This window comes from Giardia intestinalis, chromosome 5 (genome assembly GCF_000002435.2).
Source record: "Giardia intestinalis strain WB C6 chromosome 5, whole genome shotgun sequence".
NCBI lineage: Eukaryota > Fornicata > Diplomonadida > Hexamitidae > Giardia > Giardia duodenalis.
This window is the reverse complement of record NC_051860.1, coordinates 1,624,736-1,636,453: the sequence shown is the minus strand read 5'-3', so window position 1 is coordinate 1,636,453 and position 11,718 is coordinate 1,624,736. Positions and strand designations below refer to the sequence as shown.

Below are 11,718 nucleotides of genomic sequence, written 5' to 3'. Positions count from 1 at the left end.
CATCGGTATTCATATGGAGAGTTGAAGAATTGTATGGCTGAGCTCAAATCTGCTGAAGATCTCTGTTGAAGCAAAGATCACTGGCTTTAAAATTTCTTAATGCAATGGAAGGCTTCTATTCTGTGCTAGGGCTTTCTATCGACATCGCAAAGCACAGTGCACTATTACGAAGATATGAAGCTTCTGTCGCCATAATGGCAGATATCGAGCAGGCCATACAAGCAGCAGACGCAGCCCGTCTAGCAGGAGCTTACGTGGCGTACAAGTCCCGTTTTTTGATACCGATACCCTTCGGACCCACTGTTCTGGCTTTTATTGACACTATTCTCGATGAATTGAATAGACTGCGGTCGGTTCTCGCCTCGATCTGTTGGTCACCTGCTCGGTCGTTAAATTCTTCTTCCCCACACAGCGACTTGTCTATAGCAGTGCTTCTCCGAGCGATTGTTACTTTAGCAAGCTCTGATATTCTGAAACTGGAGCCAGTGTTTAAAGAGTTGGATTGGGTGAGATCTAGCCCCGCAAATAGACAAATCAGTCAATCAGCTGCCTTGTTAGATGCACTTCAACGTTGCATTTCTTTGTCTGAGTCCTCTGTGTTTTTAGCCAGGCTGGTCATGAGATGCAGGCAGGTGTTTGTCGGTAGCATGCTAAGCGAGCTTTCGTATGGAGGGTATCTTACTCCTCCTACTGACAGTGTACTGATTGGGAATTGCCTTCTTGAAACATCTGCGACAGCAACAACAGATTTAGTCTCGGTCTCTAAGTCTTCACTGCCTGCCTTTCTTGTTAACATTAACATACCGCTTCTTTGCTACACGGACTTGCTGTCTATGCTTCTAAGACGTAGATATCACCGGCCGCACAAACAAATGTCCCTCCATTCTGACAACACAAGTCTGTCTGAGGAGAGCGTTAGTAGTTCTGTGCACCTAGAAGAGGACTCGCTCAACGATGGACTTACTCCTGAGACAGGTTCAGACCCTGTATCCTCCTTTAGTGCAGAAGAGGTGACAGGTATGACAGGTATCTTTGCCTCCTGGAATGCTCCAGATCATCTGGAGCCATCAGAGTTATTACCTCTGCTCTACGAGGTGTCGAGCACAATAACCACTTTTCAAAACGAAGTGCTTCCGACGCTTTTCAAAGACTCTGTGTGGCCCTTAGCAGACGTTGAACGCGTACGCAATCTCCTTGTGGTTATTAACAGACGGCTCAGTGACTCACTTGCTGCCGAAAGGGAGCGAATATGTTCGCGATTGAGCCTTCTTTTCCTTCAGTCTGAGGCCACCAGTAACTTTATTCACGCTACTACACGGTTGGCGGAGTACACCATGGAGACAATTGAGCTATCATCCCATTCAGCACTAACTAACACACTCTCCAAAGGAGGCCAACTTCACGGCGCCATAGGCGACAATTTGCTCACTGAGTCATGGTTTAAGATACGGGTTCCCTTGGAGTTTATATCTCATATGCACACTATTATGCATCGAGGTTTGTCTAAGCATTGCTCTGAAAGTGGTAGCTCCTTTAGCCCTGTTCTACTTGAGCACTTCTTTAGAAAAAAGTTTAGGAGGATCCATAAACGGGTCACGCTTGCTGCTCAGAATAACGAGTTGCTTCGAGGAGATTATGTTTTGCTTGAGCCTTCGGACTCTCTTATGCTTTTAGCCTTCGGTGCAGTACATTTCCATGTCACTGAAGAAGCCTTTTCAGCGGAGCGTATAGAGTACTTCCTCGGAGAACGCTCTCAAACACGCGTTGCAGATCTGTCATACATGTGCAGGTTGTCGCAGTTCACCAACACATCACTAAACTGTGCATTTAATATGATGGCAAGATTGGAGAAACAGTTAGGAAAGCAAGAGCTTAAAAGATATCGCATGCACACTCCTCATGAGGACGGTTCAGAATTAGCAGCTGAAGATCTCGAGGAGCAAGCTCAAAGAGAAAGTTTCCTAGCGATGCGGAGCACGAATCCCCGAAGAACCTGTATGTCTCCTCTTTTCCCGGGCATCACCAGAGTTCTCAACCTGATGGCTCGATTTGTTATCAGTCACAATACTTACTTTCATGGTGTATGCTTAGAGCCTCTTCGTGCTGGAGGCTTGCTAGGTGGGTTCACCTCTGGTAATCTGGCAATGCTATTGAAGGAAGCTCACGCCCGTGGGACTATTACTCGTTCGATAAAAGCTCTTGTCAACGACATGCTCTGTCTTTGCTTAAGAACATGTTACATCATATCGCTGTTTTGCAAGCTTTCCGCGTCCTTTGCAAGGAACGGTAGGCTCTTTACCTACGTTCTGCAGGATTGTAGAGAATTGGAGCTGCGCTTCTCTGGCATGTGGGAAGCCCTCCTCAAAGAGTTATCGGTTATAGAGCAAAGCAGAGGCGTGGACACTTCGTGTTCGATGCTCATGACATGGCTTCCAGAGCTGCGATTGTCTAGTAGTTGCTCGCCTCCTATCAACTATCTTAAGCCTCAGTCCAATGGCATGACTGGGCTCCAGGTGGGGCCAGCGAATCATCGGCCAGACTTATCAAAAGACCCTATTAAGACAGCAGATGCAGAGGATCTTTCTAATTTACGACTGGGGGTTGCGCTTGGGCTGCGAAAACCCAACTGAGGCAAACCGCACACTTATAGGAAAAGAGTAGTTCCTGCTGAGTAAATTGCTTAATACAGACTCCAGTAATTCTATGTTTTGCCCCTTATGTCTGAGCCCTCGCCGCGCTGCGCAGCGTCGTCTTGAGAAATGGAACGATGAGCAGTGAACGTCGAGGAGCGCACCCAATTCAGAGCGCGAGGTAGGCCTAAGAGGTGGTTTACATCAAGCAACCCACTCGACTCAAAACTATTTCTAGTAAACACTACAAATCTGCGAATCTGCGGCTTCGCAGCTTTATATTTAAAGAACTGAGTCGTAGGAGTCATGGACGTCGCTAAGAGTAGTAGTTCCGAGCCTGCAGATTTGCACACTCCTGCCGGGATGGATCTTGTGCTCTCTAGGGATGTGATTCAGCGTCTCCCCGGGTTGGATGAGCTTGATCGAAAGCTTCTTGATAAAGATTTCTCCCCACTTGCCTTTATCGACTCTCAGCTCGCAAACATGTCGGCTACGCAGTTGCGGGAGATATTGCAGAATAAGCTAGAGGCAATCAAGGAGCAGGCCGCTCAGACTGCGCTGACTACGAATGTCACCGTGCCTTCCGCAGTTGATATCTCCAAAGTCAGCGACATGTATACTCGAGGACGTGGACTAGTGAGCCAAGCAGCAAATTTAGATAGCCGCTTAGCTGCGATACGTAATCGCCTAATTCAGGTACTTCATCTGAGAGACACTCTGATGTCTGCATCGTCCACTCTGGTCCTTACTAGAGCATATATATCGCGAGTTAGCTCATTGCCATCTAACTTGGAACGTGCCCTGGCTGATCTATCTTCTACAACACAGCGTCTGGCCTTTATTAAGCTTATTGAGAGACGGATTGAACCATATGCATCCATTCCTGCTGTCGGCACTTGCATGAAGCAGTTCTCATCATATACTGGCATGCTCCTGAGTCGTCTACCCCCGATACAGGGATCGCCAATCGATGATAGCGCAGATTTCTGGACAGAGGCAATGCCACACATGGCACTCGGCACGGTGCTGCAGGGACACAAGTCTCTTGCAGCGATAGTAGTGGACCGAGGGCAGATCTTCTCTTCGAGCACCTCCGCCGACCAAGTGATAAATGAAAGGGTCAAGGAGATTGCCTTCTCTATCCAAAGGTTTCAGCACCTTGTCAGTGCTTCTATTCCATATCTATCTAAATTAGAGGAGATTGTATCACACTGGATTCAACAGGCGTACGACGAACTAGAAGCTATGTCTGTGGGGCTGTCTGCCACTACTAAATCAGCCTATGATACGTCTGTACTCATCGCTATCTATGAAACCTATCTTAGCAGTGTGCGGAAAACCCTGACCAGACTTCTCAAAGTCGTAACAATTGGAAGTGATAATGGTGCATTCACTACTGCTGCAATTGCATTTGTGGCGTTTGAACTGGACTTGCGAAAGAGCCCCGACTACGAACGACTTGCAAGTTTGTTTCCAGAATTGAAGAAGCCCATCTCATCAGGTTTGTTTGTGCCATTATTTAGCTCCCTAGTTCTGTCTGATCTCGATAGCAACATTTCCAAGGTTAGGCTAGACTCGTTGAACACTCTGGGTGCAGTAGACTTTTCTAGCTTTAACATCTACAACGGCCTTCCTCCTCCACAGATAGTGTCCATCCTCAGAGCATGGAAGGCATTTCTGCAGCAAACATCAGCGTTTTTGGACAACAATGCTAGACTCTATGTGTCAGAGGCGGTGGTCCAATGCATGAAGGAGCTTGCAGGGTCTCTTCTTGAGCAGCTAAGCTTTCCAGCCGATAGCAATCTTATTTTGCAGAAAAGATACGCGCAAATTAGTGGGTTTCCACTTCAGCACTCTCTTCTAAACAGGTCTCCATGCAAGCAAATGACAGTATATGACCCGAGCGAGCTGCTCGTTGTTCCCCTTGTTCCCCGTGTCATAGCAACTGTATACGGTGTGCTGTGGTCTATTAGCACTTTTGAAAGCAATATCCCTGGGATGTTACTGTCTCATTTGGCGATTGTTTCTGAAGGGGCCATTGATATCCAGGAGGTAGAACATTCAGGCCAACAGTCAGCCTCTTCCGAGTGTGAAAATGTGTGTACCAGACAGAAATTACTGTTAGAGAGCCTTCAGGAGACATGGAATACAGCTGCGGATACGGCTATGCGGACATTAGCAGGAGCTATGGCAGGAGAGTTGTGTTCGGGCGGTGTTTATCCCTTGCTCGATTCTCACCCCAATGGTAAGCAGGACTTTCGCCGCGTACAAAGTCTTATTATCGGCCAATTCGAGCTTTTCCTGGATACCTTTAAAACCACCACATTTCCAAGCATCTTTGCCGAGATTTTAACCCCAGCCATTTGCAATGCAGTTGGGTGCTGCGTGGTGGCTGCACCCAGGACCAAAGAGCCCTTGATAAGCATCCTCTCGTCTATAAAAGAGCTCATACACGACATTAGACACGTCGTTACAAACGCTATTCCCTCTAGACTCTATGAGACAATCTCTAATTGTGTAGAAGAAAAGATTGTTGGGGTGTTGTCCTTCCTTCTTCTTACTTTGGAGAACCGCAAGGCGACGACGCACAAACAGCTTGCAGACTTCCTGCCCATGTGCACAGACACCAAGCAATGGTTCGTGGAGCTCACACGTTCGTGGACCAAATGACTTATTTGCAAATACATCAAAAAAATGAAGGAGATCTTCTCTCACAATAGGCCGGACAAACTGCTGCTCATTGATGCACCAGCAGATGCCTTAGTGCTAGTCCCTGGAGAATACGCAATCGTGCGCTTTGACGGCGTTGAGGATGTCAGGGCAGACCCAACGGTCCTAGACTCTCTCAGGTTTGGAACGGTCACACTCACCAATCTTCGGCTGGCGTGGAACTCTCGTGGAGACCCCAACGGTCACAGTATTAGTGTCGGCCTCAGCACAATTACAAAAATCTCTGTTGGCAATCTACACAGAGACAGGCAACAAAAAGTGGCAGGTCTGGAAGAGAGCGTTCCACCTGACAATGGACTCTTCATCACAGGCAACAGGTCCGTGGTACTTCACGCCACATTCAATCAGCTGGGTTATAAATTTGAGCTGAAACCGAGCTCTAGAGAATTCACTCAACAAAATTCAAACTTCTTTAACATATTACAAGCAGTGTATAGAGCGCATGACACTACACGCATGTATAGACGCGTTCGTGTGCGCTCCTCTATTGTTCGAGATGGACAACCTATATTGCTTTCTCGAGAAGTAATCCTTAGCAGCATAAGCAACATAGGACTAGTGTCTGCGATAGGAGTGAGTAATGTGCTTGGCGTCTTTGTACGCACGTCGCATAGAATTATCTGGTTTTCTCCTGCTAACGAGTCTTATAATGTCAGCATTCCTTATGTAGATGTCTTAAGTCTATCGCTCAAAGAAATAAAAGGCTCTGATGATAAGCTTCTAGTCTTTTCTATTCCTGCAAACGATAATATGAAAGAGTTTCTGTCTCCATGCAATGAACTCGACAGGAAGACACTTAGGGCAAAGGAACACAGAGGAAAAGGACTCAGCTCTTACTCCATAGCTACCTTTGCATTTGATGTGCAGAAGGCAACTCCCAGTGTTCCTATTCAAAGCCTTGCACAGAGCGTTCTTATAAGTATACAAAAGGCGCAAGCACAGCCAGATTATGGAGTAGAGATAAAAGCACAGGGCTCTGTGGATGAGGCTAGTGCTTTGGTATCCTCTGAGCAAAGTCCTGGTGGCTTTGGAGTCCAAGCAGGAGTCGAGGTTGTCAAAACCGGGCCGCAGACTAACTCCAAGGACGGGAGCAAGGTGCTAAAGATTATCCAGGCTGTTGCAAGTCGCACAAATTTTGCCGCACGATACATTGTCAGTAGCTCATGTGCACCAGGGCATGTAGATGGAAAGGACGGTGGTTCCGGAAAATTAACAATGACTCTGGATGATGTGCTTGGTGTGGCCTTTCAATCTGTTCCAGGCATTGATTCCATTGGGGACTTATGGAGTCTGTAGTCGGCCTTATTCATTGTCTGTGCTAGGTGGTGGTAAGAGTGACTCATATATCTCGTGCACCACGTAGGACATGTCGTTTATCCTCATAATCATGTCCTTCTTCAGTTGCTCGCTGGTGTCTGAAGATAATGTGTCTGGGAGTTGTCTGTGCCGTAACAAAATATTGTCGTCGGATGTCACGTCAAGGATACCTACGTATGCGTCTGTATCGTCATTTATCCCTCGAATTTTCAGCATGTATCTTCCCTTGGAAAATTCTCTATTTATCGGCCCAGCTCTGCTTTCTAGCTCTCTAAGAAACTCTAAATAGTCAGCCTCCGTGCTCACGGGAACACAGTCAAGGCCGGCAGTAAGGCGCATAGCCTTTATTGTTACAAGTGCTCGGTTGTATTTTTGTTCTAATATTTTGTATTTCTCTTCCACTGAGCTAGTGTCTGTCAGTGGCAGAGGCGCTCTAAGTTGTCTTACACTGACAGCCATGGGGTCGACTGCCTCACAATAGCCCCCTGCCTCATTGGTATTTACCTTTCCATCGAGGGGAGGATAGGTCTGACAAGATTGAAGATAGGCAGGTAAGCATGATTTCAGGGTTGTCTTCAAGTGGGCATCAAATAGCTCTAGTATGGCAGTATCGTTGTGCTGTTGTTCTGGTCCAGCCTTCAGTGATAGCTGTTTAGTTGACATCTGCTCGTTGGCGTCTCGCAGCCTCGTGTCCACGTCTTTATAAAACGCACTCATGTTGCTGCTTATGCCTTGCATGCTAGAGACTAACTGCCTCACGTCTTGCTTGCCTTCTTCCATATATCTGAGAACGCTGGCAAACGTGTCGTCCAGCCGACTTTGAATGTCAACCACCTGCCCTTTGATGGTCTTCAACTCCCTCGATAGCATGGCCACCTGCTCCTCTGGAATCGTTATCCGTATCTTGTAGAGTTCAGCGTAGTCGTCCAGTATGGCTGCATACTCTGAGTTACTCTCTCTGGCTCGTGGGTACCTATGGGGGTGTGGAAACCGTGTGTCTCTTTCCCTTTGAATTGATTCGGTCAAAAAGTCATTTCCGGTGGAAAGCTGCATGCTATATTCATGATTAGTTTTTTTGCTATTGTTCCGTTGTTGCTGCTGCTGTTGCTGTTGTTGTTGTGTAGGTCTGTCTTTTGGTGCTGCAATCGGTTCAATATATTTCCCCCCAGCCTTGGAAGCTTCCCTTGTAGTGGTTGCTCTTGATACAGTCTGCTCCCCATCTCGTCTAGCACTCTGCTTAGCATGATTCTGGCCCTGCTGCCGGCAATCTTCTTGTTGATCCTTTTTGTGTTTTCGTTCTTTCGTTGGGTGCTCTTCTTTTGGTCGTCGGTGTTGGGTATTTGTACTGGCGTCATTTCCATAGGGTGGTGCTTTGTCTCGAACATTTCTGGGTGCATTTCTTTGCTTTGTGTGAGGCTTAGTCGGAGATTGATTTTCGCTACTTGTTCCATTTTGTGGAGATTGGGCTCCATGTGCTTGGTCAGCCTCATCTTCATGGAGGCTGCTGTCGTATGTCTCTTCGTGCACCGTCTCTTCACCTGTGTATATGTACTCTGAGCTATTTGCTTGATTATTCGAAGAGTCTTCATTTTCCTCCTCAATTGCCACCATTTGTATACCATAACCTCTGGTTTGTTGTTCACCAGTCTGGTTCCGTTTCCTGCTTGGTTCGTAACTGTTGTGGCGCATTTCTCGAGCACGGATCTTTAGTAACAAACTTCAAATTCTAACCTATCTTTTTCATATTTTATGTCCTTTCCATTGTGAAATGTCGTTAGTAAATGAGGCCTCGTCCTGTTGACCTGCTGGGGTCGGCGCTTGGATGCTTTGTTGTGTGGCCCCTGGTTGCATCTGCCCTCAGGATGGAATTTTTGACCGATAGGGAGGTTACCCCACCAAGTCTATCCCATTCTGACGCTTTAGAGGGACCTATGCAACACATCGGAAAGAGGTTCAAAGAGCAATACGCCTTCATCACTCATACTATTTCGAAGACATTTACACCACTGAGGCTACCATTTGGCAAGATCTTTGGCCTCTCCAATGGATTATGCTTACCACACGAGGCGTCTGGCAGTTCTAGCAGCCTCTACCTTTCGCAGCTGGCAGAGAAGTGCCCGATAGACATGTCAACAATCATGCAGCAGGCACCGGGCCATCGCCCCATTCCGCGCTTCACAAAGTTTAGTAGGGTTATTCGTACGAACGGAGAAAAACTTACCCTGTCTGACCAGGTAATTAGGTGGTTCAATAGTCGGTTGGGCACAGCCGACGAAGTTTGTACTGAAGAGCTGGGTCTTGGACCTGGAGATCTTTTCAACAGGGCCTATAAGCCTCCGCCGGTAAAAGGTTTAGGAGGCCTCACTGTTGGTATGAAGGAGCTGCGACAGGTGTACCTGGGGTTCATAGATGACTTCACAGCAGCTTCATGCATAGCACCCTTCATGGAGCGTCGCAGCGCCAGCAACACAGAGCACTGCCTGAGATGCGTCTATAGAACGTACTAAGCCCCCGAACAACCATTTACTCGACTAAATAAGCTCATCTTTCCAGATAAGCGTTATACATGGCGTATACCACTCAGATTGAGGCCAGTTGAGCTTCAGGTAGACGTCTCTCTCGTCCTTGATCCCGTTTTCCGTCAGTGTCTTGTCCATGTGCAGATCCTCTCCAAGGTACTTCCACCGGTACCCAGTCAGTGCAATAGAATTAAACCGAGAGTACCGCGCAGCAATCTCTGCAAGCGTCTCTTCCTCGGGGACAGTAATCATGTGCCGATGCTCTGTGAGGGTGTTTAGAATTTCAAGTGGCCGCGAATTCTTGCTCAGTAGACCTATCTCATATCTACTATCCCTCCACCACGGAGTTTCAGGCGGGACGGGCATGTCCATCGCCGGGTAGGGTATACAAGAATGAAGCAGTGGGAGCCCATTCGGGTGTCGATAGAGGTTCTCCCCGGTGACGGGGTCCTCCATAATAAAGGGGTCTCCTGTCGCAGGATTAAACCATGACGTTATGTCTCCGCCTGCAGCGCGGACAATGCTTTCAACGAGATTGGCTGGGTTGGATTTGATGATAGATGTGTAGTCAAAGACTCGCCCATGGTGCGAAATCCAGCAATCATCTGCCGTGCAGTGCTGCGCGACGTCTTCCTTTGTGTAGTATACGTGTCGATTCATAGAAATTTTTGAATTTTTACTACGGATTAAATACTAGCTAAGTGGCACTACTCTGCGTCAACAGCCAAAAGGTCCGCTAGATGCTGGTTGCCCATCGCCCGTGCAAGCTGCAACGGGGTTTCACCAGAGACGCGGCACAATTTGCCCTCTTCTTTCAGAAGGAAGTCTACGCAGGACTGAGAATTCCCTGCGATGGCCATCATGAGAGCCGTAGTTCCGTCCTTCATTTGCTTCTTACTTTCACTGACGCTGAGCTCCTTGACAATGGTTAGATGGCCGTAGTATGCAGCATACATCATGGCCGTCTCCCCGCGGGATCCAGAGACGCCCATTTCGACCGTCTTCAGCAGCCGCACCGCTCCAAGATGACCATTCATCGCAGCTCGCATCAAGGCTGTGCCCCCATACTTATCCTGAATTCCTGCTTCATCCTCAATAAGCAGCTTCACACACGCATCATAACCGTTGGCAGCAGCAAACATGAGAGCAGTCTCGCCCTTGGAGGTCTTTTTGCCGGCATCAGCCGATAGAAGCTTCTTCACCTGGTCTGTATCTCCTCCCCTTGCTGCAATGTGCAATCCGGTCATTCCGTGCGCGCTGCTCACCAGGCTGTTGGTATGTGAAGTGTCCTTTTCCCTGAGTGCGTCAATCTCCGCCCTTAATTGAATTATGAGTTGCATCCTGGAGTCCGATAGCATTCTGAGGGATTTATTGGTGTCGTCAAGAAGCTTGAGTTCGTGCTGAGCGGCGTTCAGCTCCTCCTGTACCTTTTGAAGGTCCCCTACATTGCTGCGTTGCCGTTCTAGTTTCTCAATGGTCCTTGCCTGCTCCGTTACTTGGGCTTGAAGAGACTCTATCTCGGAGTTCTTCTGTGCTATTGTGGTGGCGAGTTCTTGGACATCCTTTTGGGGCTCTTTCAGTTCGGCCTGATGGTCTTCTGCCGTTACTACACCCACTTCTTTAAACTTTGGGCAAAGAAGAAGTTCTGAAGCACTAGGTCGCTTGTCTGGGTCTTGCGTTATCATGGATTGGAGGAACTTTACGAGCTCCTTTGAGTACTGAGACGGAAGCGGGGTCCTCTGGTCTTCCAAGATCTGCTTCGTAAGGCCTTCCTTGGTAGTAGCGATAAATGGGACAGCACGGGTGCAGACGTGGTGCATAACGCATCCCAGTGACCAGATGTCTGCCTTTTCGTTGTACGGCTGCCGCTTGAACAACTCGGGAGCCGTGTACATGGGAGATCCAAGAATGGTGACGGCAACCTCATTAAGGCCGCAAGATTTGGAAAATCCAAAATCACATAGCTTTATGCAGCCATCGTCACGAATAAGCACATTTGCAGGCTTAATATCACGGTGGATAATGACGGTCCCATAGTCAAACCCTGGTTTTGTGGGAGAGTGACAGTACTGGAGAGCTTGCAGAAGCTGCCCCATTATGTTCCAGATGGTAGCCTCGGGGATGATCTTCTGAGGATACTCCTTGACAAACTTGAGAAGATCGCCTTTGCCGCAGTACTCCGTTAAAAGATATATTTCCTTCGACTCTTCGCCCAGTATGGTGCGATAGTACTGGACGATATTTTTGTGCGATAGTTTTTTATGTAGGTTTATTTCGCTGTGAAGCAGCTGCTTCTCCTTCCGGGACATGTTCTCATACCTCATTATTTTGCACGCGTAAATTTGCCCAGAAGTCTTTGATTTAACTTTGTGGACCGCGCCGAACTGTCCCTGGCCAAGAAAGCCGATTATCTCGTAGTCCTTGAGGGCTGGGTAGTCGTGCCTTTGTGACATTTTTTAAATGGAAAATTCACATTTCTTGCCAGATATCCTGCGAAGAATTGGAAAGTTACTAAACCAAGC

At 47.8% G+C, this 11,718-nt stretch overlaps 7 protein-coding genes across 7 annotated transcripts; 4 read left to right on the top strand and 3 right to left on the bottom strand.

The window, feature by feature from the left end:
• Positions 1–104: 104 nt before the first annotated feature.
• Positions 105–2,630, top strand: GL50803_0017115 (uncharacterized protein; the record flags this gene model as incomplete). Its single annotated transcript, XM_038045899.1, has 1 exon — positions 105–2,630. The coding sequence occupies one exon, from the start codon at positions 105–107 to the stop codon at positions 2,628–2,630; it is 2,526 nt and encodes an 841-aa protein (XP_037902212.1).
• Positions 2,631–2,936: 306 nt separating this feature from the next.
• Positions 2,937–5,300, top strand: GL50803_008145 (uncharacterized protein; the record flags this gene model as incomplete). The annotated part of the gene is made up of 1 exon (XM_038046356.1): positions 2,937–5,300. One exon carries the CDS (start codon positions 2,937–2,939, stop codon positions 5,298–5,300), a length of 2,364 nt encoding a protein of 787 aa, XP_037902211.1.
• A 24-nt stretch (positions 5,301–5,324) lies between these two features.
• Positions 5,325–6,656, top strand: GL50803_008146 (Basal body protein, BBS5; the record flags this gene model as incomplete). The annotated part of the gene is made up of 1 exon (XM_001709264.1): positions 5,325–6,656. The coding sequence occupies one exon, from the start codon at positions 5,325–5,327 to the stop codon at positions 6,654–6,656; it is 1,332 nt and encodes a 443-aa protein (XP_001709316.1).
• A 6-nt stretch (positions 6,657–6,662) lies between these two features.
• GL50803_0014647 (uncharacterized protein) lies at positions 6,663–8,366 on the bottom strand (the record flags this gene model as incomplete). The annotated part of the gene is made up of 1 exon (XM_001709265.1): positions 6,663–8,366. The coding sequence occupies one exon, from the start codon at positions 8,364–8,366 to the stop codon at positions 6,663–6,665; it is 1,704 nt and encodes a 567-aa protein (XP_001709317.1).
• A 92-nt stretch (positions 8,367–8,458) lies between these two features.
• On the top strand, positions 8,459–9,184 carry GL50803_008148 (uncharacterized protein; the record flags this gene model as incomplete). Its single annotated transcript, XM_038046357.1, has 1 exon — positions 8,459–9,184. One exon carries the CDS (start codon positions 8,459–8,461, stop codon positions 9,182–9,184), a length of 726 nt encoding a protein of 241 aa, XP_037902210.1.
• A 24-nt stretch (positions 9,185–9,208) lies between these two features.
• GL50803_0017116 (Cytochrome b5-like Heme/Steroid binding domain-containing protein) lies at positions 9,209–9,856 on the bottom strand (the record flags this gene model as incomplete). Its single annotated transcript, XM_001709266.1, has 1 exon — positions 9,209–9,856. The coding sequence occupies one exon, from the start codon at positions 9,854–9,856 to the stop codon at positions 9,209–9,211; it is 648 nt and encodes a 215-aa protein (XP_001709318.1).
• Positions 9,857–9,903: 47 nt separating this feature from the next.
• Positions 9,904–11,649, bottom strand: GL50803_008152 (Kinase, NEK; the record flags this gene model as incomplete). The annotated part of the gene is made up of 1 exon (XM_001709267.1): positions 9,904–11,649. One exon carries the CDS (start codon positions 11,647–11,649, stop codon positions 9,904–9,906), a length of 1,746 nt encoding a protein of 581 aa, XP_001709319.1.
• Positions 11,650–11,718: the final 69 nt, after the last annotated feature.